General features: G+C 42.4%; 1 protein-coding gene across 7 annotated transcripts; it reads left to right on the forward strand.

The window, feature by feature from the left end:
* The first annotated feature begins 422 nt into the window (after positions 1-422).
* On the forward strand, positions 423-25,253 carry LOC112061246 (sperm-associated microtubule inner protein 5-like). Of its 7 annotated transcripts, XM_065552397.1 has the most exons (8): positions 423-1,405; positions 1,656-1,913; positions 2,853-3,155; positions 5,860-5,942; positions 18,986-19,056; positions 22,024-22,210; positions 24,181-24,275; positions 24,825-25,253. In XM_065552397.1, exons 5-8 carry the CDS (start codon positions 18,999-19,001, stop codon positions 24,977-24,979), a joined length of 495 nt encoding a protein of 164 aa, XP_065408469.1. In that variant the 5' UTR covers positions 423-1,405; positions 1,656-1,913; positions 2,853-3,155; positions 5,860-5,942; positions 18,986-18,998; the 3' UTR covers positions 24,980-25,253. The 7 variants fall into 7 exon arrangements, 5 of the variants coding, with proteins under 5 accessions (XP_065408469.1, XP_065408468.1, XP_065408470.1 ...); XM_065552396.1 differs by lacking the exon at positions 423-1,405 and having other exon boundaries at positions 1,442-1,913; positions 2,853-4,233; XM_065552398.1 differs by lacking the exon at positions 423-1,405 and having other exon boundaries at positions 1,442-1,913; positions 2,871-3,155.
* The last annotated feature ends 2,463 nt before the right edge of the window (positions 25,254-27,716 follow it).

Below are 27,716 nucleotides of genomic sequence, written 5' to 3' on the forward strand. Positions count from 1 at the left end.
CCCAGGCTCTCAAACCTGGGAGGGAGGGGGAGCAGCGGCGCGCGAATCAGCTGTTTCGCGCGCCGTGGCGGCTCGGGGTCTCCCCCTCCTTCCCTCCCTCCCAGGCTCTCAAACCTGGGAGGGAGGGGGAGACTCCGAGTGGCCGCGTCGCGGTGCCGCTTCTCCCCCTCCCTCCCTCCTAGGCTTGAGAGCCTGGGGGGGAGGAGGCAGGGCTGGGGATTTGGGGAAGGGGCGGAGTTGAGGCGGGGCCGGGGGTGAGGTAATTAAATAAGGGAGGCAGGCACCCAAAATTGTTTTTGCTTTGGGCAGCAAAAATCCTAGAACCGGCCCTGAACACAGCCCCCCTAATGCAGCACTTAGCGTACCTCCTCTCGGACAGCTCCCAGGCAAACTCCCTCTGTTAGTCTCTGCTGTTCGCCGAGGGTGGGCCCATGTATTTGAGATCGCAGCAGATGCTTGTTTAAGTAGGTCTTCTTGCTGCATGACACCTTGTTGTTTGCTTCTTCCCGCAGCATGCGCCGCACTTAAAGGCGCTAACCCAAGTCCGGACTCCACGCTGGAGTCACGTCCAAAAGTTTCTTTTTCGGACAGCGGGGGGGAGCTGATTCGTGTGTGTGCAGAAGGAGGAGGCACCTTTCCGCAACCACCCCTCCCCCCCTTTGTGGGGGTGAGGGGAAGGAATAGGAGGAAGAGGCAGCTTGGGGGTGGGGGAGGAGGTTTCTTCTCATCAAAGCGCAGTCAGGGTTCACCGAGGAACTCCCACCTTGCTGTCAGTAATTCATTACAAGTCAGGCGGAGGGGATCCACCTGAGCGGAAATTGTCCCGGCGGCTCCGTGTTCCGAACTCCTCCGGATTTACCCTTCTCTCGGGCGATACAAAACCAAGCCCTGGGGCACAGCGCCTGGCTGGCACCTTTCCGTGTGTCTCGGAAAGCGAGGAGCGCTGGTAGTGACAGACTTAGAGCAGCTGTCCCCGTGAGTGCTATGATCATCGGGGGGGCAACAACCTCCCCCCCCCCAGCCAAACTTTCTGCAGAGTCCCCTCCTGGCCATGCACGGGTTTGCCTAACGCCTCTGATGGAGCCGCCTGGCAGCTGCACCTGCCCGGATATTATGACACCCAGCGCCGTGTGAGTGATCAATAACTCCGTCTGCTGCCTGCGTCGCCTTATTCAATAGAGGGGGCCCGTTGTGAGCGCATCCCAAAGCCCAGATAACCAGCGCGTCAGCTCTGAAGGCTCCCCAGCTGGGTCCCCTCACACCGCTCCCTCCGCCAAGGGAGAGACAAACACTCACAGCTTGCGGATTTTGGGGGTGGAGGTAGATTTCGGGGGGAGAGGCTCCCACTCAGGGTAGCCAGGAGCTGTGTAGACACCATGACTTGGAGTCGGCTGAGGCTCTCTGTGTAAGTGGAAAATCACTTATTTTGTGTTCAGTCCGGAACAATCTTTGATGGAAGCCAGGCTGCGGGACTGGGGGGGGGGGGGAAATCTCTTGGATTTTTTTTCTCCCCTCCCTGTTTCCGAGTCCCTCCCTGGGAAAAAAGTGCTGCCCACCCAAGGAGGCAACCGAATCTCCTACTCTGCCTCTGTCTGTCTCACCCGCACCGCGCGAGTGTCTCGCTCTCTCCTTGAAGTGACTGCTTGTGTTTTCAGGTTGCTCGGACCTGAAATCTAAGCGAATAATCTCAGCGTTCGCCCAGCTGCTGCAGTTGGTGATGTTATTGGTGAAGAGGAGGAGGGGGGGGTTTCTTTCAATTCGATGGATCTGAAATCAGAGTCTCTGGACCGCCGTTGTTTGGGAATATCTACATGCTGAGCCTCTTTGGGGTGGCGCATCAGCTCATCGGGGTGACCCATCTGAAGAGAACAAGATGTTTCTTGCTACCTTATACTTCGTTTTACCCTTAATGGGTAAGTTGCCGGCGTTTACATTGGCTCTCTTTACAGGGTTTCGTAAAGCAGAACGTTGCGTGTATGGGATCCGATGTCTGATGTCTGGTTTAAGGTGAACGGGGAAGTTGCCAATAGTTTTGACGGATTTGAATGAGCACAGACCACATTTAAAGCTCTGTGATATTTAGCTACTGCCTGGATAGCCCGTTGTTAAACTGGGCTCTAGTGAGTTAGAGGAAAACTTTTCAATAGTCGCTTTTCATCTTAATAACACTGTGAGTGGGGACGGGGGTGTCATCAGTGAGAAGAATGGTTGATTGCATCGCTTACCTGAACGTGCCTTCCTGCTTGGTGGCAAATATTGTAACAATACATGTTTACTCTCTCTGTGTGTGTGTATTGAGGAAGGGAAGGATTTTACTGGTGTTGGGGAGTGGAGAAGGGTGGCTCATATCGTTCGCTGTTTCCTTCTGGGAAAAAAACATCCTACGTGTCGAGAAATATGGGAACAAGGGGGAAAACATAACAAACAGCCTTTAAAAATGACTTCAGTAAAAAGAGCTAGTATCAGTCGGCGAGTGTAATTGAAATCACAGCAAAACCCTTATGGGAAGCCAGGGCGGATATTTAACCCCTCAGTGGAACATGGGAAGGGTTATTAATTAAAGGAAGGCTGATGTGAGGAACAGTGACTATTTTACCATGCACATTAACCCTCTATCCTTTCTGTGGACTTCCCGTAAAGACATTTGAAGGCGAGCCTTCCCCTTGAAACCCCATTTATCTTCCCAAACATTCAGAACAAGCTCCTGGCTTTGCCACGGGCTGATCCAGCTGGCAAGCGGCTGCCTTTGGAAAGGGGTCGTGCGTGCCTTTTGTAAGGAGGTGGGTTGCTCTCCCCAGGTTGGGCTGGCTCGGAGCCCAGTGTCTCAAAAAGGTTGGTTTGTTTCTCTCTAGATGTACTTTTGTCCGCAGAAGTGAGCGGGCTGCCTGGCGAGGACCGTCTGGACTGCGTGCGAGCCAGCGATCAGTGTCTCAAGGAGCAGAGCTGTAGTACTAAATACAGGACACTGAGGCAGTGTGTAGCCGGCAAAGAGAGCAACTTCAGCCGGGCGACAGGCCTGGAGGCGAAAGACGAGTGCAAAAGCGCCATGGAGGCGCTCAAGCAGAAATCTCTTTACAACTGCCGCTGCAAGAGGGGCATGAAGAAGGAGAAAAACTGCCTGCGCATTTACTGGAGCATGTACCAAAGCTTACAGGGTACGTTGCGAAACCCAGAAACAGTCCACTCCCCAAACGCAGGGTGGTTTCCCAGCCCCTCTCAGCCGCAGCTAGCCACCACCGCGCAGACTAAACGGAGGGGCTGACCTCATAATTCACATTGTGCTCTTCAGCTGCAAACTGAGGATCTTTCATCCGACTCAGGAACAGCTGCTGCTGCAGTCTCCCGTTGTTGGGCAATCCACAATAAGGGTTTCCGCCAGAGGACCCATGTTGACCTTTCTAAACCAAAGTCAAAAGATTAGGGCATTAGCAAGTGCCAAAGCTCAGGAACAATCAATTTGTGACCCTAACTGAGGAGTTTAAACACTTGTTAACTAGATCTCACTTCACAGGGACAGGGTGGGAAGCTAATTAATTCGCTCCTGTGTTGGGATAATTAAAAGTAAGAAATACAAAATGGAGTCTGTGACATGTGACTTCAGGATTCAATCCTTGTTTACCTCAGGGGCACTGACTCAGAGCTAGCCCCAACTGGTTAGAACTAGGGTGACCAGATAGCAAATGTGAAAAATCGGGACAGGAGGTGGGGGGTAATAGGCGTCTATATACGAAAAAGCCCTGAATATCGGGACTGTCCCTATAAAATCGGGACATCTGGTCACCCTAGTTAGAACTGGATTTTCCAACCTTTGGGCTCCGGACATTCCACCTGTTTTCCCGCCCAAATCCCTGAAGGTTCTATTACCTCAGATTTACCTCAGGCTTGTTTGGCATTGCCATTTGGAACAGTCCACTTTTTTCCCACCTCGACATCTATAAAGGACTGACTCCTGTACGAATGAGGCTGCTGTCCATCTGAGCAGCAGCCTGTGCATGGTACGGGTCTCATCGTGGTTCCAACCATATCGACGAGAGTGACACCTATCCCGAAGACACCGGAGAAGACCTTCAACACCTACCGTATCCTGCTGTTCCATCTCCAGAGGGCTTCTCTTCCACAGAGATCGCCATTCATCCGTTGGACTCCTCAGAGTTCCTCCTTGACGGCTTCTCACTAGCCCGATAGTAGAGGTCCTGAGCATCGCCATCGCACACAACCTAGCACCTAGACTGAGTAGGAAGACATCTATTTTGTTATAGGGTATTTGGCCAAGGGAGGGATTTATCTGGGTCCGGGCTTCATGCCTCACTGAAGTCACTGTCACTATTGTTATTGTCATTGGTTCTAGTACTGTGTGCATTTGTGGTTTTCTTCCCCTTCCCTATTAATTGTATTTTTATCCCTAATACATATGTCTTTGTTTTTACCTTACTCACCTGTCTCCTCTTCATTTTACACCACACCATACCTGGGGTATTGGTCCACTGGGTGATCAGATACCAGAGTGGGTTGTATCTGCACTTCTGAGTGAAAGGGGTATCCATTTTCTTTCCCTCTACCATACCTGATTAATTTTAAGGCTACCTTTTCCCCCCTTTGAGGCAACACCTGGGTGTAAGATAAAAGTAGAGTTTATTTTTTAAAAGTCCTGTTGGTAAATATAAGAAAAGGAAGAACAGGATACAGCTATGTGAAAGAGGATTTGGTACTTTGCATAGCATGCAGAGGGGAGAACAAGAAGCAATGATCTCAAGTTGCGGTGGGGGAGATCTAGGTTGGATATTAGGAAACACTATTTCATTAGAAGGGTGGTGGAGCACTGGAATGGGTTACCTGGGGAGGTGGTGGAATCTCCATCCTTAAAAAGAATAGGAGTACTTGTGGCACCTTAGAGACTAACAAATGTATTTGAGCATAAGCTTCGAGGTTTTTAAGGCCCGGCTTGACAAAGCCTTGGCTGGGATGATTTAGTTGGTGTTGATCCTGCTTTTAGCAGGGGATTGGACTAGATGACCTGCTGAGGTCTCTTCCAACCGTAATATTCTGTGATTCTATGAGAGAGTTGCAAATGGTATGCCAATGTTAACTTTATACCCATTAAAGTCCTTGTCAAGTCTCCCATTGAGTCTACTTGGAACAAAATCGGGTCCTTAGGTAATATTGCTATGTATCATCGGCCTGGATTTTGCATTGCTGAAGAACCCCAAATGCCTGCTGAATTCAGTGGAAGTTTAGGGCCCCATCCTGTATTTCTTGTGGGCCAAGTTTGTCTCAAACATCCATTCTGAAGGTGCTTCCAGCATTATATTGCTCCCTGGAAGCCATAGAGTTTGTATGCATTAGCCAATGAAAATGTCAGTTAGAATATTGTAATGGATTAATATATGTCTCTTTGCTCCAACTTTCATAATAAAGTACATTTACTGGACATTTGCTACATTATAAATCAATTTCCTTCCCAACTGCTTTTTGTTAAAAACACTTTTGCTCTTTCTCTTCCAAAAATAAGTTGATGTAAGAAACTTCCTTTTCCTCTCCCCCCATCTCTTCTCCCTCTGAAGATAGGCAGTACTTGTGATGTCACAGACTGCCTCTTCTGATTTGTGACTTCATACCATGCTGGAGGAGGGGAGGGAGTTAATGGCAAGAAATACTTCTTTCTTTCAAGTGTTTCCATCGTCTCCCATGAGGAGAGAAAATAGCATAAACAATAAATGGGAAGCACCTTGTAATATTAGAGTAGGTTTCTTTTTAACCCAATCTAATTATTTTTAGAATAAAAATGCCATGATGTGAAGTAACAAAACCTCATCCCCAAAATAATGTGTAAAAGAAACCCAAATCTTTTGTTGTCTTTAGGAAATGACTTGCTTGAAGATTCCCCTATGTACCAGTTAACAGCAGATTATCAGACATATTTAGGCTAGCACCAATCGTATCAGGTAAGCAGATTTAAAATTCTTTAACTGAAACGTGACTACAAGCCAGTTCTGTCAAATTCAGTCTGTGAGTTTTCTGAGTGTATGGAGTAAGTGTCTTCTGTAACTACAGAGCAACATGATTGCTTTCTGGATCTGGGAAAGTCAAGATATGGTTACGGTTCCAAAAGATTTGGAAAAATACTAAAATTGAAGAGGGTAATTCTCTCCTCCCCCTCCCCACCATTATTTTAGCACTTGTTTTCAGAAATTAACTAATTTACCTGTAGGTGGCAATCTGATTCCCTGTGTTTGTAATTTACAATGCAGTGCCTTGTTGGAAATGTGGCTATGTGAGTTACCTCCCATTGATGTTAAGGGAGATGGTGGGAATATCTTATTATTTTATACCTTTGTGTTTAAAGAAGTTGTTTTAGGATTAAGAATTGTCTCTTTTGGTTGAATTAACTATCTTAGTTTTTAAAGAGCCTTTCATAGTAGTTTTGCTTTGGAAAAAAACTGCTGTGTAGTTACCTTGAGCATTTTCTTGTACCATTCAGACTATACTGTTTGTATTTTCAGACTTAAATATTTTTGGTCCCAAACTAATATAATTTATTGGAACAGTGGATTCTTATTTTTGGAATTTTCAATCCCTCCAGTGACTCTAGTTGCATTTGGGTGAGTATCAAGTGACCAAATTTTCCAAGCACAAAGACACAAGTGGACCTTTTGTGGGGAAACTGGAACTTGCTTTAGTTTCCTCCACTGATTTTTTTTTTTTTAATTCCCTCCTCCCCGTTAATTGTGTCAAACAGTTGAGGTTTCTTATGCTATCTCCATGTGAGTCCAGGTTAAATTTTAAAACCTGAATAAAGCAGCACAATGCCAATTGTATTTTAATCAATAAGCCCATACACAACTCTTTCATAGGGTACTCAAGTTTTGCTTGTATACGTAACCTTTGCTATAGAGTTGCACCAGCTTTGTAATACTCTCATGTATTTCCGTCTTCTCTTTAAGTACCAAAACATTCTTAAGCAATAAACATTGACTCAGTCCCATTGAGTTTAAAAACACAATGCTTCAAAAGTATTCTTTGTTGCTTTTTGGTTTCTTTTAGCCCTGCTTTTGGAAAAGTTGCATTTTTCTCAAACAGTTGACTTGATTGTTGTGTCGAGTACATTATATTCATCTTGCCAAATAGTCATGAAATCTGACTGATGTGGACAAATCCAGTACATTCAGAAGCATAATCTGTACGAACAGGGCTGGCTCCCAGGTTTTGGCCGCCCCAAGCAGCCAAACAAACAAACAAACAAAAGCTGCGATCGCGATCTGCGGTGGCAATTCGGCGAGAGATCCTTCGCTCCGAGCAGGAGTGAGGGACCGTCCGCCGAATTGCCGCCGAACAGCTGGACGTGCCGCCTCTCTCCGAAGTGGCCGCCCCAAGCACCTGCTTGGTAAGCTGGTGCCTGGAGCCGGCCCTGTGTACGAAGGTGATGTGGAAAATATATTGCTTTCAACAATAAAGAATGCCCTTAAAGATTTATAAAATGGCAGTGTTTAATTATTTACTTCCAACTGGCTTTGACAAAAATGTCAATCTCTTTAAATTAGTGAGGTAGGCGTTTGCAATGTACTATGTGATGCAACTTACCCCTAAAAAGGTCATGTTTTGACATGGGGCAAAAAAGAAAGGGCAAAGCAAGGGTTCACAATTAAGATGTGTTCCCCTTATTATCCCTCTCTTTTTATTTCCAGTGTCAGAACCTCTCAATTTTTCTTTCTGTCTGAAGTTTTATGATGGTGGTATTTATTATTACAATGTACAAGAGCCTCTCTTACAGAGAGTCATAAAATCATATAGGTGTAGGACTGGAAGGGACCTCAAGGTCTTTCAGTTCAGACCCCTGCTTTCAAGGCAGGACTAAGTATTATCTAGACAACCCCGACAGACTTTTGTCTAACTTGCTCTTAAAAATCTCCAGTGATGGAGATTCCACAAGCTCCCTAGGCAGTTTATCCCAGTGCTTACCTACCCTGATGGTTAGGAAGTTTTTTTTCTAATGTCCATCCTAAACTGTCCTTGCTGCAGTTTAAGCCCATTGCTTCTTGTTCTATCTTCAGAGGCTAAAGAGAACAATTTTTCTCTCTCCTTGTAACCGTTTTCAAGGACATACAAGATTATGCCCTTCTTCAGTCTTCTCTTCTTCAGACTAAACAAACCCAATTTTTTCAATCTTCTTTCATAGGTCACGTTTTCTATATCTTTAAACATTTTTGTTGCTCTTCTCTGGACTTTGTCCAATTCGTCCACATCTTTCCTGAAATATGGCACCCAGAACTAGACACAATACTTCAGTTGAGGCCTAATCAGTGCTGAGTAGAGCGGAAGAATTACTTCTCGTATCTTGCTTACAACACTCCTGCTAATACATCCCACAATGGTATTAGCCCCCCTCTTTTTTTTGCAACAGTGTTCTACTGATGACTCATATTTAGCTTGTGATCCACTATAACCCCCAGATCCTTTTCTGCAGTACTCCTTCCTAAGCAGTCATTTTGTATGTGTGCAACTGATTGTTGCCTCCTAAGTAGGGGACTTTGCATTCGTCCTTATTGAATTTCATCCTATTTACTTCAGACCATTTCTCCAGATGTCCAGATCATTTTTAATTTTAATCCTATCCTCCAAACTCCCATCTTGGTATTGTCCACAATCTTTATAAGTGTACTCTCTATGCCATTATCTAAATCACCAATGAAGATATTGAACAGAACTGGACCCAGAACTGATCCCTGCCGGAAGGGTATTTTATAAATGTATTGTCATTAGATATTCTAGTTTCTAGGGTTTCAGAAGCATAGTGTGCTTTAGAATATAAATACTAGGAAAGCAAGGAATAGAATATAAATCCACAGTGGTAGGACCCCAGTGGAGGGAAAAGTTCTTGAATCTTTCTGCCTACCTGCTGCCATCAGAGGAGGTAAATTGAGCCACCCGATACCTCTTTCTCTGAAGAAGAGCTATGAAAAAGAAGGGAAGCAAGCTCTACAACTCCCATCAAAAGACACTGTTGGGAGACCACCACCTTTTTACTACCAATAGCAAAAAAAGTCTGAGATCTGTGAGGCAGTCACCTTCTTGTCCCAGAAGAAATCCTGCTGCAGCAATAATAGATCTTCAAGGGTAGGGAGGGTATAGTGCACCAGTTTGGGCAGGTAGCGTTACAAAGGGAAGGAAAAATATGGGACCTGATTTAAGAAGCGGGGATCCAAACTGTTTGGACAAGACTTGGATCCAAAACTGTACAGTTTGAGGGTTTGCTTTATCTCTAAAATATTTTCCTTAGTATTCTCTGTCCCCTTCTTAATTCACATTTTATTTGCTATTTTGACATCTGCTGCATATTAAGCAGACATCTTCAAAGAGACATCCAAAGTGATGCCTAGATTTTCCCCCAAGGGTTTAAAACTAATTCATATTCCATCAAAGTGTTACAAGTATTTTAAACTGTTCCTTCCAGTGTGCATGGTATTTGTCTACATGAATATTATTATTATTTGTACTACGGTAATGCCTAGAGGCACCAATCATGTTTGGCATCCAGTTGTGCTAGATGATGTACAGACATATAGTAACACATGGTCCCTGCCCTGGAGGCACTGAATTTCATTGGACCTGATGATGCTCAGTTATTTAGCTTGTTTAGGAATTTTTTGAAGTTCCTCACTGTCTGCCCTTGTATTGACTAATGTCAAGTTTGTCTCCTCATCAGATTTAACTAGTGTATCTCCAAACTGGAATCCATAAATATTATGGTGAGATTTCATGAATTCTGTGTGACTTTCTCGGCATTCCCAGGACTGAGTCATATTGTTACCCTGAGAGAGACTGACTTGCTGATGCTTAACTTGGTGTCATTTCCCTGATCCCTCCAGCCTCAGCTACACCAAACGTTCTTCTCTCAGCAATGCTAGCCTCAGTTTGCCGTGAAGATTAATAATAGGTGTACCCTAGTTCCCCAACCCCTTTCGAGCATTCCCTTGTGATATCCAGCCCCTGTCACTGGCTTCTCACAGAAATACCAGGTTTGCTATATACACTAGCTTGCTTGATTCAAGTGAGGATCAGCTATATAACATCACAGCACTGAGAAATATTTATTGTGAAAACAATCATAACCTTTGATAATAAACTTAAGATTTAAGAGACAGTGAGCAAAGATAATAATGGAATCAGAAAGGTAACATATAAAACAAACTCATAAGTTTAATGTCTAGAAAGCATTATAACTTGGGCTAACTGTCTAAAGCAGTCTTTTCTCACCAAAGCCTTCTCTAGCTAGAAGCACTGTAGTAATCGATTACTTCCTCAGGTGCAGGATAAAGGTGTCCTTTTGCCTTTCCTTATCCTCAAAACTCATGGTTGGGTTCCTGAGTTAGGATGACCCCTCTGGAGTTTATTCCTTGGTGTGCTGTCTGAATGTTGACTTAGTATGCAAACAGGGCTTCCATTGTGTTGGCTTACAATGCTTAATTTACATGTGGACTGAGTCAGACAGATGAATATACATCCTTTGTCCAGCAGAAACCTATTTCTCAACCCTGCCTTGATTCAGACTTTAGGAACATATTTTAATTATACATATATAACTTTTTACACAATATCTGCATATACCTTTCACAACAATATCAATGAGCAGCGTGAATCTGGCTTTCATTTAAGATCTTACATGATATCATTTATCAATAAATATCATGAAAGTAGGACACTAGATGTAGTAGGTTTGTCAGGCCTGTTAGGAGTCGCTGTCACAGAACAGTGAACCACTTGCCATTGAGGGGATCTTAGGGTCATGTGCCATGGAGGAGCCCATGGGAGTGCAATACTTAATTGGCCTTGCCTCTTGACTGCTGTGTATTCACATTTAATAATAACTTTTGAGGAACATTACAAATACTCTTAACACAATCAAATGTGACATGTATACAAATTAAAGCATATTGGTATATTTGGTATGTATATTTGGTACCCAGTTCTCTTCACTTGATCACTTCAGTGACAAATAAAGTGATTGCCATATATCATTTGTAAATCTGTGGTAAAACGCTTTGGGATCATTCTGGATGAAATGTGCAATATAAAGGTAAGATCATTATCAATATAATTATCAATTTTATTGATAAAGCTACTTTTTGGAGGCTATTTAGGGCTGGAACATCTCAAAAGGAATTTGCTGCAGAATCCAGTCAGTACTGCAGAATCCTAGGAACTGTGTCTCGGTATTTAAACTTTAATTGCCTTTGACACCCAGAGACTCTGACTAGACAGTACTTTTGTGCCAAGCCATCATTAATAGTGCTTATTGACATTCTTTTATATTTTTAAAATTGCACATTAAAATACTATGTGCAGTGAGTATCAGTAGACATAGGATTTGAATTCAGGCTTACTAGCTGTAAACATTAACTAGCATCTTTGATATACCTCATGGGTTCTCCATAGGGAATATGTAGATGTGATTTAAATTAACCAGTTGACTCATAAATACAACTGAAAGAGCATTTCTCTTGAAGTTTGAAAAACAAAAGAAAGAATTTGCAAAGTAGGCAATTTCACCCTAGAGGTGATTTGAGACATAACCGCTATACTGGGAAAATACTTCCCTACAGACAATAGATTTTGAACATACTTTGGAATGTCCATTTCTTATTGTGTGGATAGGAGTGTGTGGGGTGGGGAAGGGTAAGGAGGAGGCTGTGTATTGTGAAGATAAATGTTTTTATTAAATGCATTTTGTTGAGGGCTGTCACACTCCTGGATGTTTGATATAATGAAATACTCAACTTAGTTTGTTACTCAATAAAATAAACTTAGGATAGTAGTGTGTATGCTGGGAGATAGCTTAGTCACCAGACTTGCCTGTTGTATGGACCACTGGTAGTCTGGGGAAAGCTATGTATCATGACAGATCCAGATTATGCCAGCCTACACGAGTTGTGGATCTGGCCCAATACTTTGTCTAATAGTGCCAAAATATGACTTGTATAAAGAAAAGCAGGTTTAAGATCCTTACATCCAATGTTAAATTATGTGGGTCCAATTCTGCATAGACGTGTACCCCGTAGAACTCCATTGATATTAAAGTATATACCTGGCCTTAAGTCAGTGCAGAATTAAGGCTAATCATGCTCTGTTACATGGATGCAATACCCACTGAATGGAGATCCATCTGGGATTAATTTGTCCCTTTATTTATGAGTGATGCTTTCAGCATGTCGGCAGTGAGTGAAGGGAGCTCCTCAGAAATGTAACCCCTGAAAAGCAGTGATTCTCTGCACATTTTATATTCACCTTTTAAAAGATTCAAATATGATCCAAGCTTTTTGTTGTTTAAAAGATGTTGTTGTTGTGAAATGAGAAGAGTTTGCACACTTTTGCACCCCACCTTCCTCGTTCAATCTAGTGGGAGCACTGTAAAACTTATTTTCCCAGAACTGAGGATTGCTGAGCAAACGGCCGCTCAGTCCCCAATTCATTCCCCTGACTCCCCGCCCATAGAAAATTTAGCCTTTTAGAATTAGATGTAGAATATTACACTGCAACTACATGCTGTAGTTTGTAGCCCTTTTAAATAACTTCAAAATATAAGTGGCATATGGAAGCGCATTTTAACAACTTCAATTGAACCATCTGTTAGGCTTGTAAAACTGGTAAGAACTTCAATGGGACAAAAGTTTCTAATTGAGTTGTTTATGGAATAGACATTCACGTGTATTCTGCAGCAAATTCCTGCAGAACACTTATCAATAGGCATTTCAGGCTACATTGTGCTATTTTAAGCAAACAAACCCTCCAGTCCTTAGGCAAAACTCCCAGTGACTTCAAAGGAAGTTCTGCTTGGATGACGACTTGAGAGTTTGACCTAAAGTTGCTTAGCTCTAGTTTGGAAATTAGCAGCTTGCTGTGGTTGAGTCTGATGAATGTACAGTGACAGTATAGACAGCACGTACCAGTATTCTTAACTGATTTTTATATACAGGAGATTGAATGCATTATTATGAGAAGGCCTAATTACATATTGCAGAGATTTAATAGCTGAGATAAGCTGCATATTTATACTACAGAGTAGTTTAAATGGATGAATGGCATAAAAGTTGTTGGGCATAACATTACAATACTCACCTGCTTGGAGTATTCTTAAACTATATTATAAAATATCAGTCATTGTAGTCTCGTTCACCTCTTTGTGCAAAGATTAATTCAGATTTCACCGACCTTTGGAGCAGTTCACAACTTGTTAGGATTGTACCTGTGTCTTCAGAAGTGTCAAATAAAATATAATAAAGCTCTGGGTTTTGTGTGGTAGAGTGTTTTATTACCGTTCATCTTTGGTTTTAATGGAAAATTTGTTATAAAAAGTATTGCAAATGTTTTTAGAAAGTAGCAGGTTTTAGCATAAATTTAAATATACTTCTCCTATATTTGCTTATTTTTTAATGTGCGCAACAGAGCAAAGATGGCATAGTTTACATACGTTGTAGATTATTAGGAGGCGCCTGCCGGTTGATCCAGCTCTCTCTATATTGTTAGATATAGCCAAGGCATAAATGGCTTTGTAATGCCAAAAAGCATATTATGCACTCTTGTATACTGCAAAGATATCATGAACAATGAGAAAGAGCTGGGAAATGGTTGGCAGCACAATTAGAGAAGCAATATTGACACTGCTTATGTATTTTAAGGTACATTAATTTCACAACCTCAGGATATTAATTTGAGTTGGCCTTAAGCCTCAGAATTCAGATCAGGATTATAAATATCCCCCAAGTTCAATGGCTGTTTGTATCTATTTGTATTTGTACCTAAATTCGGTGGCTGCAGTTTTGATTTGGACTATTCTAAAGATGGGGTCCAGTTGCAAAATTGTGATTCAGTTCTTGATTTGGAGTCTGAGTATTCTAAAGTTCAGGTCTGCTGGTTTGGTTCAGGCTTATGAACTCAGAACATATTTTGAATATTAAGTTTCTTTGTACCAATCTGAATTTTTTTTGCTGTATTTTCAACACAAGTTTGAAATCTTGCTATTTTTACAAGGTGACAAAAATGAGTTAGCGCTCCCAAAACAGAAGATTCAGCCTTTGATTCTCTATTAGGGCTGAGTTGTGCTCGGACATAGTGGAGAATGGCAGCTGCAGGTACCTGTTTGTAGCTTCCTTCCCCTTGGCCATCCAACACCGCTGGAAGTTAGAGCAGCAGGGAGCTATTCTAACTTCTGCCACTGGGATAAATTCCATTATGAAGCTCACACCACAGCAGAACAGGCACAGTGGTTGGGGCTCCACCATATCTCCTTCTAGGGTGACCAGACAGTAAATGTGGAAAAATCAGGACAGGGTGGGCGTGTAATAGGAACCTATATAAGAAAAAGACCCAAAAATCGGGACTGTCCCTATAAAATCGGGACATCTGGTCACCCTATCTCCTTCTGCCTCTGATCCCATCAGCTTGCCCCAGGCCTATTTACTCCTCCTTATGCTGAGGGATGGGGATGGGGATGGGGATGCAGCTGACCTAGGAGCTCTTGGGAGATGTAGTCCAGCCCGGCAGCTCAGTCCATAGAAGTCAGTGGGCATGGACATGAGGCGCAGCAGGTGAGGCAATCACAGATTAATATCAAACTAGCCCAAAATTAAATGTTTGTTTGGTTCCACATACTGAAATGTTTCAATTCGGATCAAAACAAGGGGGAAAATATATATTTTGAGGCACATCAGAATTTTCTCACAGGAAATTTGAAAGTTGTGAAAACTGCATTTTCCATTGAAAAAACATTCTGAGGGTACATCTACACTACAGGGGGGAGTCGATTTAAGATACGCAAATTCAGCTACGTGAATAGCGTAGCTGAATTCGACGTATCGCAGCCGACTTACCCCGCTGTGAGGACGGCGGCAAAATTGACTTCTGCGGCTTTCTGTCGACGGCGCTTACTCCCACCTCCGCTGGTGGAGTAAGAGCATCGATTCGGGGATCGATTGTCGCGTCCCGACGGGACGCGATAAATCGATCCCCGAGAGGTCGATTTCTACCCGCCGATTCAGGCGGGTAGTGTAGACCTAGCCTGATAGAAAATTCCCAATTAGCACTAGTAAGCAGTAAACATAATTCATCTTCAGCTTTCCCCTGCCTCAAAGAAACATGACAGGGTTGTCCTTTCCCACCATTATTTTAGTATTAGCTCTAGAACCCCTCGCTGACACAGCTAGAAAACTCACAAATGTTGTAAAAGGGGATAATCCCAAAGCATTGTATCTACTAATGTTAAATGATTCTATAGAATCACTGTCACCTGCTTTGGTGATGGGGTCCATGTAAGAATTTACGGGGATTAGATAGATCATGGAAATTTTAGATCTTTATGTGACATTGTGCAGTCTATATGGTTTTATAAAAATAGAAGTGAATATAATGTAACTGGGATATGCTTCATGCAAAAGGTCTCTTGTAAGGTATCATTACAAAGCTCATAATCTAATGAGTGTGATCATCCTATTTGTAGAAATGTACCACTCTTGTATCTAAAACTAGAAATATAAAACATAACTCTGAGGGCCTATTGTAATTATGTAAAGGGTGGGCCATTAAGGATGGTTTGGAATCTTGATGACTCCCATTGTCTGCAGATGGCTGTATTTACCTGTGAGTCTTCCTGTACATGTGTGTGCTGGCAAGTGAGTAATGAAGTCTTGCAGTGACATGTGATCATGTCACCTGAACTGGAATCCATCTTTAACCTGGTGCTTTTCCAGTGAGGGGGGGTGAAAACCCAGAGGGACAAAGGGTTCCTAGTTCTGCTGCTGCCCCGCTCTCTGGGGCTCAAGTGCCAGGCCCTGCTGGTTATCTCCCCAGCACAGCTGCACTCCCAGCCCCCGCTGTCCCACCCTGGCTGGCTGAGGTCACAATGCCCTGGCTGAGTGCAGGGGCTGCAGGTAGCAGCTGTCTCGGCTGAGCTCGTCCAACTGTGGAGCCCAGCCAGCGGTAGGAGGCACCTGGTGCATTCAGACCTGGGGAGAGCTCTGGGTAAGGGGCCCTGGGCTCTAGTGCTGATGTCCAGCCCAGTGCCTGTCCCGAGTCCAACCCTGCCCACCGCCCCCTGTAGTGTGGGGCCCATGCCTGCTCCCACTAGGTTTCTGGGAGCTTTGCAGGGACTTTAGCGGCAGCAGGAAGCCTTGATACCTCCAGTGCAGGCTGGGTGAATGCGTGCTGCCAGAGGAATCAACAACAAAGCCCCACTCTGCCTTCGGTGCGGGGTGGCTTCCCCCATGGGACGTTTTCATAGATTCATAGATTCTAGGACTGGAAGGGACCTCGAGAGGTCATCGAGTCCAGTCCCCTGTCCGCATGGCAGGACCAAATACTGTCTAGACCATCCCTGATAGACATTTATCTAACCTACTCTTAAATATCTCCAGAGATGGAGATTCCACAACCTCCCTAGGCAATTTATTCCAGTGTTTAACCACCCTGACAGTTAGAAACTTTTTCCTAATGTCTAACCTAGATCTCCCTTGTTGCAGTTTTAAGCCCATTGCTTCTTGTTCTATCCTTAGAGGCTAAGGTGAACAAGTTTTCTCCCTCCTCCTTATGCCACCCTTTTAGATACCTGAAAACTGCTATCATGTCCCCTCTCAGTCTTCTCTTTTCCAAAGTAAACAAACCCAGTTCTTTCAGCCTTCCTTCTTAGGTCATGTTCTCAAGACTTTTAATCATTCTTGTTGCTCTTCTCTGGACCCTTTCCAATTTCTCCACATCTTTCTTGAAATGCGGTGCCCAGAACTGGACACAATACTCCAGCTGAGGCCTAACCAGAGCACAGTAGAGCGGAAGAATGACTTCTCGTCTCTTGCTCACAACACACCTGTTAATACATCCCAGAATCGTGTTAGCTTTTTTTGCAACAGCATCACACTGTTGACTCATATTTAGCTTGTGGTCCACTATAACCCCTAGATCCCTTTCTGCCGTACTCCTTCCTAGACAGTCTCTTCCCGTTCTGTATGTGTGAAACTGATTTTTTCTTCCTAAGGGGAGCACTTTGCATTTGTCTTTGTTAAACTTCATCCTGTTTAACTCAAACCATTTCTCCAATTTGTCCAGATCATTTTGAATTATGACCCTGTCCTCCAAAGCAGTTGCAATCCCTCCCAGTTTGGTATCATCCGCAAACTTAATAAGCGTACTTTCTATATCAATATCTAAGTCGTTAATGAAGATATTGAACAGACCCGGTCCCAAAACAGACCCCTGCAGAACCCCACTCGTTATGCCTTTCCAGCAGGATTGGGAACCATTAATAACAACTCTCTGAGTACAGTTATCCAGCCAGTTATGCACCCACCTTATAGTAGCCCCATCTAAATTGTATCTGCCTCGTTTATCGATAAGAATATCATGCGAGACCGTATCAAATGCCTTACTAAAGTCTAGGTATACCACATCCACAGCTTCTCCCTGATCCCCAAGACTCATTATCCTATCAAAGAAAGCTATCAGATTGGTTTGACGCGATTTGTTCTTTACAAATCCATGCTGGCTATTCCCTATCACCTTACCATCTTCCAAGTGTTTGCAGATGATTTCCTTAATTACTTGCTCCATTATCTTCCCTGGCACAGAAGTTAAACTAACTGGTCTGTAGTTTCCTGGGTTGTTTTTATTTCCCTTTTTATAGATGGGCACTATATTTGCCCTTTTCCAGTCTTCTGGAATCTCTCCCGTCTCCCATGATTTTCCAGATAATAGCTAGAGGCTCAGATACCTCCTCTATTAGCTCCTTGAGTATTCTAGGATGCATTTCATCAGGCCCTGGTGACTTGCAGGCATCTAACTTTTCTAAGTGATTTTTAACTTGTTCTTTTTTTATTTTATCTGCTAAACCTACCCCCTTCCCATTAGCATTCACTATGTTAGGCATTCCTTCAGACTTCTCGGTGAAGACCGAAACAAAGAAGTTTTTGTTTAAGCATCTCTGCCATTTCCAAGTTTCCTGTTACTGTTTCTCCCTCTTCACTGAGCAGTGGGCCTACCTTGTCTTTGGTCTTCCTCTTGCTTCTAATGTATTGATAAAAAGCCTTCTGGTTTCCCTTTATTCCTGTAGCTAGTTTGAGCTCATTTTGTGCCTTTGCCTTTCTAATCTTGCCCCTGCATTCCTGTGTTGTTTGCCTATATTCATCCTTTGTAATCTGTCCTAGTTTCCATTTTTTATATGACTCCTTTTTATTTTTTAGATCATGCAAGATCTCGTGGTTAAGCCAAGGTGGTCTTTTGCCACATTTTCTATCTTTCCTAACCAGCGGAATAGCTTGCTTTTGGGCCCTTAATAGTGTCCCTTTGAAAAAACTGCCAAATCTCCTCGGTTGTTTTTCCCCTCAGTCTTGATTCCCATGGGACCTTACCTATCAGCTCTCTGAGCTTACCAAAATCCGCCTTCCTGAAATCCATTGTCTCTATTTTGCTGTTCTCCCTTCTACCCTTCCTTAGAATTGCAAACTCTATGATTTCATGATCACTTTCAGCCAAGCTGCCTTCTCCTTTCAAATTCTCAACAAGTTTCTCCCTATTTGTTAAAATCAAGTCTAGAACAGCTTCCCCCCCAGTAGCTTTTTCAACCTTCTGAAATAAATTAATTAATACATCCTATGTTCCTTAATGTTCCTTTCCAGGTATCTTAATATAACTGCACAAAAAAACTCATGATTTAGCTGTATATTTTAAAAAATTCTATTGCATGACATTGCTTAGTAGAAAAAGTGAATATTAAAAAAGAAGTATAGTATATTCTGTTCTTGATTACATTTGAGGAATATTATTGAGTTCAGATGGCTGCAGTGAAATTACTCTGAGTTTACACCAATATAATAACCTGAATTTGGCCCATTAGCTGAGTTTTAAGATTGACTAATATTTATTCTTAGTAATATAACAGATATGTCATGAACTGGCTTAATTGATATTAGGATATAAGTTCACATGTAAATGTACATTTTATTTCAAACAGGTACAGAGAGAGCATGAAACCAAATCAAAAACCCGTGGAAGCGTGCAATCGTCTGATACCTGGATACACAGGTAAATAATGTGTTTGGGCCACATCCTGACCTCCTTTCTCAGCTTGAAACCCAACTTAACTAGCCAGTGGAGGATTCCCCTGCATCATGGAAAATCCTTTGGTGACAAAGAACTGCAATAGCAACTACCATATTATGATCCTCTGCTCTATTTTACCATGCCAAAGCCTGGCAGCCTGGGGTTGGTGGAATGTAAACATGCCTTAAAATCACCCCCTCCCTAGACTTTCAACATGCACAGCTCAGCTGATCTGGAGAATTTGGGCCAGAATAGTAGCTTTGCATTTGAATTTACTTTCTTCAATTAGTTCACATAAGAGCTGGACCTGATCCACAACGTTTGGATCCAGAACGAAACCACCGCAATGTTCAGAGATAGTTCAGAACCAGGATTTTGGCTCAGTGCAAAGTTCAGACTGACAAAATTCAGAGACAGTTGGAAGTGGGATTTTCATTCAGACCCATCTGATTTAAATCAGATTCTTATCTCTATTTCTTTAGCATTTAACATAGTCATAATAGTTTCAGGTTCAATGTTAAAGAAATATGTAGTTGTGCTATACGCATCTATTCTTTATAATGAAAATAAGTTATTACATGGTGAAAGTCTGCTTTGGGGGTTGGTCTCCCATATAAAAGACCTACATCTACTTCTTATAATTCAGGAGTTCATTTTAATACAATCACAATTTTCAACCAAAATGAATGATCTGAAACTGCATTTTCAAAGCATCATGTAAAAGAAGGACAATCCCCCTCCCACCCACACACACACAAAAAAGCATTTCAAACCACCCTTCAGACTGACGTTTTGGTACAGTAAAGATAATTGCTGTTAGCAGAATCGATACGTCATAAGGGGATTGTACTTTCATAGTACTTGTCAAAATGTGGCTTGTTTCTAAGGTCATAGGAGATCACTGTAGTTGTAACCATCTATATAATTGCTGTGTGTGTGTGTGTAATTTGAAGAACTAAGAATGGCAGATAATGTTCTATGTTTGCTTGATAATTTCACTCTGTCTGTAAATGCTTGCAATATGTTCCATTAGATCTTGTGAGCTTTTAACATTTATCCTGCTTACTCTTTTAGGCTATGTCCCCCAAAGATTCTATAGAATTGGCACTACTTATGGAGATGATTCAATGGCATGTATGACCTTATTCCACAATGCTACTCAAAGAAGCAGAGATGCACAGAATGGGCTGAGATACATAGCAGCCACTACTCCCAAACTTCCATCTATTTGCTCCAATGAAGATGTTTTACAAGCACTTTATGACTATAATTCTAAACACCATCCTTATATGCTAGGTACTGTATTTAAGTTGTAATGAACTTGATTTCAGCCAAACATTCAATTAATGTTACTAGTACAATGTGAATTATAATTACAGTCTTCATGGGCATAGTAAGAACCAAATTTTACCTTAGTTGCTAGCACATTGCTCTGATTTCTGTGGGAGTTACACACACGTGCATTCAGTGACAGAATTTGGCCCCTATATCTTTCATTTCTATTCTAAATTTTGAGGTTTCTCAAATAGGTGTGTTTATATTTAAGGACAGAGTCTCATCTTGATGTGAAACATTTTACATGGATCTTGCATCAATTGTAATTGTTATCCAGAAATCCTTCCATAAATGGGGTTCCAAATGGACTCATGCAATAGCATGCTCTCAAATTGTGCTATTATCTAAAAATCTGAACCCAATATTTTCAAACCTGGCTGCTTAAACCTAGAGTAAAACCAACCTGCTGTTCTGAGGGGCTAAGCACTTGCTGCCCAGATTGACCTCAGTAGGAACTACAAATGGCCACCATCCCTGAAAATCTGTCATCTTATCTGGGTATCTAATTTTAGGCACTCAGATTTGAAAATATTGGCCTACCTTTCTGGGGCTTGATTCTGCCACCTTTACTCATGAGAGAGAGAGAGAGAATGAATTCTTAAAGTAGTCTTGAGGAAAAGCAGTCTCATGTATCCTGGTTTTCCCTTCAGCAATAGCTTCTTTCCAAATCTTTCCTTGGGCTCCTCACTCTGGATAAGTGAGCCCCTGTTGTGGTTCTCCATGATTCATAGACTATGAGTATCCATGAACTCCAAACACCAAGGCCCAAACATGACTTCAAGTGCTTTGACTCAAGCTGAGCTCAAACCCAATTGCCCGTCATGGATTTCTAACTACCCGCTGCGGCACTCTAGCATTTCTCATCTTATCAGAAGCGTTCCAGGACCAGGACCACCCTGTAAAAGATGTTCAGAACTTCCTCCTGCAGTTACCTTAGAAACCCCAATGTCATCAGATAGAATGTTCCTGAGTGACAGTTCTTAAGTCTGTAACTAGTGCCTTTCTTCCTACATAACTTAACGCACCACTGAATAGCAGCCAGCTCTGTCTGAACGTGGCAATGCACAACAAGACAACATTGCAGTTTAGAATAGAACGTTCAACTGTGTCCTGTTGAAACTGCAAGGCATCTTTCAGCAGGTAGAATGTAATTTCCTGTGTTGGAATTTTGACAGGCCATGGGTACTAACATATATTTATATGCGTGAGCCTATTCCCTACTTAGGCACTGACACAAAACCCATTACGTTCAATGGAAAGACTCTTACTGGCTTCAGTGGGCTTTGGATCATGTCTTTAATGACCATTGGCCAAATTCTAAAGACCTTTCCTAGCCTGAGGAAGGACTGATTCAAAAGTGAGGAAGGACTTCAGGATCTGGGCCCATAAAAGAGAAAAAGTTATCTAGGCACCACTAAGGGGCATATCAAAAGTGGTGAGACCCACTCTTGGTGATATAAAGTGACTAATGAACATTCTATGAAGCATGTCAATTAACTGAGAACATTTGTTATAAGACAGGAACCTTTTTATCCCGTATGGTAAATATAAGCAGATATTTTCTTGGGCAGTTAGGTGTAATTTTGAGGTGGCATTTATTTGGTCATTTTGCAGGTACTGTAATAACTAAGAGAAGTTTACTAGAGCCCCCTATTCCTGGTTGGACTGGGTTTGTGCCTAGAGCAAGAGTCACTGAACTGGGATATGGTGTTCCTTACCATGAAATGACAAAAAATTGCTATCAGGATTTTAAGAACTTAAGAGATCAGGTCTGCTACGATCCCACCAGCAATTTCCAGAGGTAATTTTAGACTAAAATACATTGATCGAAAAGTACTACAATATATAAGATGGTGATGATGATGATGATGTTTAATTGTATGGTGGAGTAGAGCAATCAATAAATATAACCTCACCAATCACTAAAGCAATTAAAGGGAGTAGGACAGGTAACAGGGTTACATAGACTTTAGGGGCTCTCCTGGGGCATGATTGTCAGGAATCTGTGTAGTACAGCATTTGTAATATAAAGCATACTTTTTTTTGAAAGACTGCACTATACTGTGTATTTTTCATAATTTTATTTTAAAAGCTTACTTATCTATAGAGGGTACTGAACATAGACAACACACAAGAACTACTGTGCACAGAAGCACATTGTTATATTTTGGTTATGCTGATCTTCAGACCTTTTCTGTTCACCACTTGAACCACAAGTATTTCCAGTACATCCTGCTGCATGGTGAATCTAAGGCAGAGGTGGGCAAACTATGGCCGCGGGACCGTTCTGCCTAGCCCCTGAGCTCCTGGCCCGGGAGGCTAGCCTGGCTGTTTGGGGAGGCAGCCTCCCCTAACCAGCCCTCCATACAATTTCTGAAACCCGATACAGCCCTCAGGCCAAAAAGTTTACCCATCTCTGATCTAAGGCCTCGCTTACAATAATCTCAGGTACTGGTGTAGTTTAACTGGTACAAACATCTAGTGGATTTTCACCAGAGCATCATTATTTGCCCCAGTGAGGCATATACCAGTAGCTGAAAGGTCAGTGTAGAAAAGATCTACATTTGGCAGCCTCGGTAGGACTGAAAATTCAGTGTTGATAGGAGGAAAAGCTCTTGGGAACCTCGCTTTTAATCCAGAAAAGCACATCAAGTGACTGCTTATTTCAGTACTGTATTTAATTTAATAGAAAAGCTCTGAATCTTTTTCTGCTTATCTGACATTTGCATTGCCAACGAAATTTAAGTTTGCCTCAGTATTTAGTGTTGACAAAGCCTTAGCAGCTGTCAGCAAGAGGCAATGATGGGTTGGGAGCAGGAAGACAAGTGAGTCTGGGCTTTTGTCCTTGGAAGGACAGGAGAGTTGGTCTGTACCACTATAAGCAGAATGGGCAGGCCTCTTACTAACTAGGAAAGGATTTGGCAGTGGAGCAGGGGGAAGAGTGTGGCTGTGAAGACTTGAGAGTTTGAATTGCCATAGAGGGATGGTCAAGGCATCGGAAACAGGACTTTCCCTTTCCAAACTTGGCGAGAGGGAGTATTTCCCTTCTTCCCTCCTCCCACTGAGTGACAGATGCTGCACCTCTGCAGGCAACTTCCTTCTGCCTCCTGCTGATTAAGGGAATACACTGGCCTCAGCACATCCATTTTCCTCCCAGTACAGTGCACAAGCCTAATTATGAGTTGGTGTTTCCTAACACACACGCACACACACATACACACACAGCACCCTACAGATATGTCATCATGGAGCATGTGTTAGCACTTGCTGAGGCTGTAATTGAGGTTTTGCACTATACAGTGAGGACGTCTAATATGTTGTGTGCTGAGTGCTTACTCATCTGTTGGAAAGCGTAAGGGACCTATGTTCACAGCTCCCCCCTACACAGCCTCACCCATGCACCCCATTTTCCTCACAGGTATACCTATGCACCCAGTGAAATTGGTGGACTTGCATGAGTTTAGCTGAGAGCAGAACTTGGTCCAATGGATGAAATCCTGTCTGTTGGTGTCAGTTGGATCCCATATTCCATGTACACGCAAAACTCCCTGGAAAGGCAATGGGTGTTTGGGGTGTGCAAGGAACACATGAGTGTTGTGGGCATGTGGGGCAAGACTCGTGAGCAGAACACATACAGTTGGAAGGCAACTAAGGCCATGAGAGTTAAAAATTAAGTCTGGTAGTTTTGTAAAACATGGGGACATGTAAGCAAATTCTGAAATGATAGAAGTTAGAGGATACCTTCTGAACTATGATTTTGTTTTATTTTAGAGGCAAAATGTATGAAGTTAGCAAAGTTCCCAACGCATACCAAAGATTCTACAGGCCTGAAGGGATGCTGCCAAAATACAGCGGTCATATTCCACGTAAGAATTTAGAATTTCTGTCCTTTAAAAACATATGGTTTGCTATTGACACGTTGCTCTCCAGCACTGATTGATTGTTTGTTTGTTTATTTATTTATTTATTTATTTGGAATTTTATAACTGTAGCCAATAAGAGTGCCCGTTCAATGCTTTGGGAGCCCTTGGCAATCCTGTAAAAGCCCATCTAAATAAACCTATCATGTCAAGATTAAATAACCCCGCAGCAACATAAATATACCAAAAATGAGTTAACCACCTCATGTAGTCCAACACTGTCCCTAGCATGCCTCACCCATTCATCATCTCCTTACAAGCCAGGTAGAAAAGATAAGCCTTGCAGCAACTTCTGAAGGCTAGCAAACTTGATCAGTTGCGGACAAAATGGAGCAGTGAGTTCCAAAGGTTCAGGACTGTAATGGAGAACAGCCTGCCAGCCCCCCCGCTCCTTTCTCTTGTACCAATGAGGCACAGGCAACCTCCACTGACTGCAACTACAGCAGTATTTCATGGGACTTCAGGGATTAAACAGTGGACATTCGTTTCTTGCAGATGAACATCTTGTCATTGGGAAAACCTTTGGAAACCTGTGCAGAAGCTGCTCGGTATGCACGCACACGGAGGAGTCCTATGGTGCACATCTCACTAAGAAACGTAATGCCATGTTGAAGCTCCCGAAGAACTTGAAATGTAACATGAAATGTTGAAACGTGTGGTGATTTGGACTTTGGTAATTGATGATTAAAAACTACTGAAATACTATCTGAGATGCGCATGTCATTAGGCTTGATCTCAACACTTAATGCTATAAGAAGAACAGGAGTACTTGTGGCACCTTAGAGACTAACAAATTTATTAGAGCATAAGCTTTCGTGGACTACAGCCCACTTCTTCGGATGCATATAGAATGGAACATATATTGAGGAGATATATATACACACATACAGAGAGCATAAACAGGTGGGAGTTGTCTTACCAACTCTGAGAGGCCAATTAATTAAGACAACTCCCACCTGTTTATGCTCTCTGTATGTGTGTATATATATCTCCTCAATATATGTTCCATTCTATATGCATCCGAAGAAGTGGGCTGTAGTCCACGAAAGCTTATGCTCTAATAAATTTGTTCGTCTCTAAGGTGCCACAAGTACTCCTGTTCTTCTTTTTGCGGATACAGACTAACACGGCTGCTACTCTGAAACTTAATGCTATGTTATCTGAGACGTGCAGTGCACTTGTGAGGTAAATATGAAAGTATGGTTATAAACCACAGTGTGGTTCAGTAGTTATGAAATCATCTAGATCAGTATTGCTAAAGCATTTCCCCTAATACTCTCTAGCATAATTGCTGGCAGTGCTTCATCATAATTCAGTTCTTCGGTTTTACTGAAACAAGGGTATTGAGTTTTTGGGTTGAAGTGAAAAGTACTGGAAAGAAAAATGCCAAAGAGTGAAAGGAATAAGTAAGTTCCAGAGTGACCCGCTGGGAAGGGCAAGGCACACTTGGCTACACAAACAGGATTTAAAATGTAGTTTGAAACAGCATATCCCAAACTTTTGGAAGCCGAGTCCCGCTTCACGAAAATGAAAGCAATCACGTCCTTTAACCAACCCCACATATCTTCATTTATATACCTTCCACACTCCTCCCCACCATGGCACATGCTTTGTGCTGCTTTATGGAAACCCTACCTTTTGGAAAACACAACCTTAGAAAAAAGAGGAGGAGGGGGCAAAATATACCAACAGATTGGGTTAGAGCCAATCATTTAAACCTTATTGTATTCAGAGTTGATGGGTGTGTCGGGGGGGGGGGGGAGGGAAATCATATGCTTTCTTGTCAAAAGCTCTAAGCATCCCCATTTCCCAGCTTTCTTCGACTCCATTGCCCTTTGCAAGGCTTTGGTATCCCCATTTGGTAAGGAAGCCTTATCTGTATTATAGATAATTAGCTTGCACATTATATATTGAACCTTGACAATTTGTTCTGTCAAATGTGTCAAAATCTGTGACCCAATGGGTTATATGGGGAAAGTTTGGATTTAGATTTGCTAATCAATTCTATAATATCTAATTCTTTACAATGGCATAATTTAATAGCTCCACTCTGCTTTCATATCTTTGATTTCCTTGTTAAACATTTAAATTTCAGTTCTTTTTTTTTAATCTTTTAACCTTTAGCCCGTTGATTTTTTTCTCAGCCTATAATTTATTATAGTCTCCTGTCAGAGGAGGAGGTAGACTAGGTGACTTTTACTGTATTGCAAATTATAATCATTAGCGTTATTTGCATTAGTAATGGATTCATTCTTACCACTGAAAACAATTCCATTATCTGATCAGACAGTTATCTTCACACCCAGTTCAGATTGTCTGTGATCATATATTTTTATTAGGCACCTCTTCCTCAGTGGGTCAAAAAGAGAATTATTCTTCAGTATAGTAAGTGGTCTTTCTGCTCCTAATGCTTCCCTGAGTAAAGATGCTAACCCTACAGGGAAGTAGAACAAGACCTGCTCTTTTGCCTCCATTGTTCCATCATATGTGGCAAGTATAGTGAGATTTGCTTTCATGACACCTCGATCCAAAGCCCAGTATTGTCAATGGAAGGACCCCCATTGTTATCAGTATATGTTGGATCAGGCTCATTATTCCAGTTCAGTGGGAGGCACTGTGAGGATGATTCTTGCTTGACCTTTCAACTCCTTTTATTTTTAATTGAAAAACAAAGGTGAGAGAGGCACTATTTGGTTGACCAACTGGGGCAGGATGAGTTGGCAATGGGAATGGATACTTCTTCATCTCTTGTCCTTTAAAATGGAGTGTGCCCTCACAGGGATACAAAGTTTTCACATGAGATCACTGTCCAAATTAACCAGAAGGTGTGGGGGAGACAGGGAAGGGAAGGATGGTGCAGGGCTACAGAACAGCCAAGCACCTCTAGACGTTAAGAATAACTTGGGTCAAGGTTGGAGTGGAGACAGCAGAGAACCTCTTTCTGCCGTCTCCACTGCCCCCTTCCCAAGGCATCGAGTGACTGCCAATGTGGGACCAGTGGTGTAAAGGTATCAAGAGAAAGTTTATACGTCCAAGAACTTCTGACATAAGAATGGTCATACTGGGTCAGACCAAAGGTCCATCTAGTCCAGTATCCTGTCTTTCGACAGTGACCAATGCCATGTGCCCTAGAGGGAATGAACAGAACAGGTAATCATCAAGTGATCCATCATCAAGTGTCAGCCATCTTGGGATTCTCTTCATAGCATTACATGCTTTTAGTAAATACAGCTTGTAAATAAAGAGACTGTGAATAAAGAGACACAGGTGCTATTCCCAACTCTGCCACTCCCTTGTTGGGTCATTTTGGGCAAGTGCACTGGATTTTTTGTGTGTTTTATCCGCCTCATATGTAAAATGATGATATTAATACATACATGTCTGGAA

Source organism: Chrysemys picta, chromosome 7 (genome assembly GCF_011386835.1).
Source record: "Chrysemys picta bellii isolate R12L10 chromosome 7, ASM1138683v2, whole genome shotgun sequence".
Classification (NCBI taxonomy): domain Eukaryota; kingdom Metazoa; phylum Chordata; order Testudines; family Emydidae; genus Chrysemys; species Chrysemys picta.

What these genes read in the sequence shown, in the direction of transcription:
- LOC112061246 (XM_065552397.1), top strand. Translation starts at nt 18,999, where the DNA reads ATGAAACCAAATCAAAAACCCGTGGAAGCGTGCAATCGTCTGATACCT. An exon ending in CCCACCAGCAATTTCCAGAG is followed by an intron (nt 22,211 to 24,180) that starts GTAATTTTAGAC and finishes GTTTTATTTTAG; the next exon opens with AGGCAAAATGTATGAAGTTA. An exon ending in ATACAGCGGTCATATTCCAC is followed by an intron (nt 24,276 to 24,824) that starts GTAAGAATTTAG and finishes CGTTTCTTGCAG; the next exon opens with ATGAACATCTTGTCATTGGG.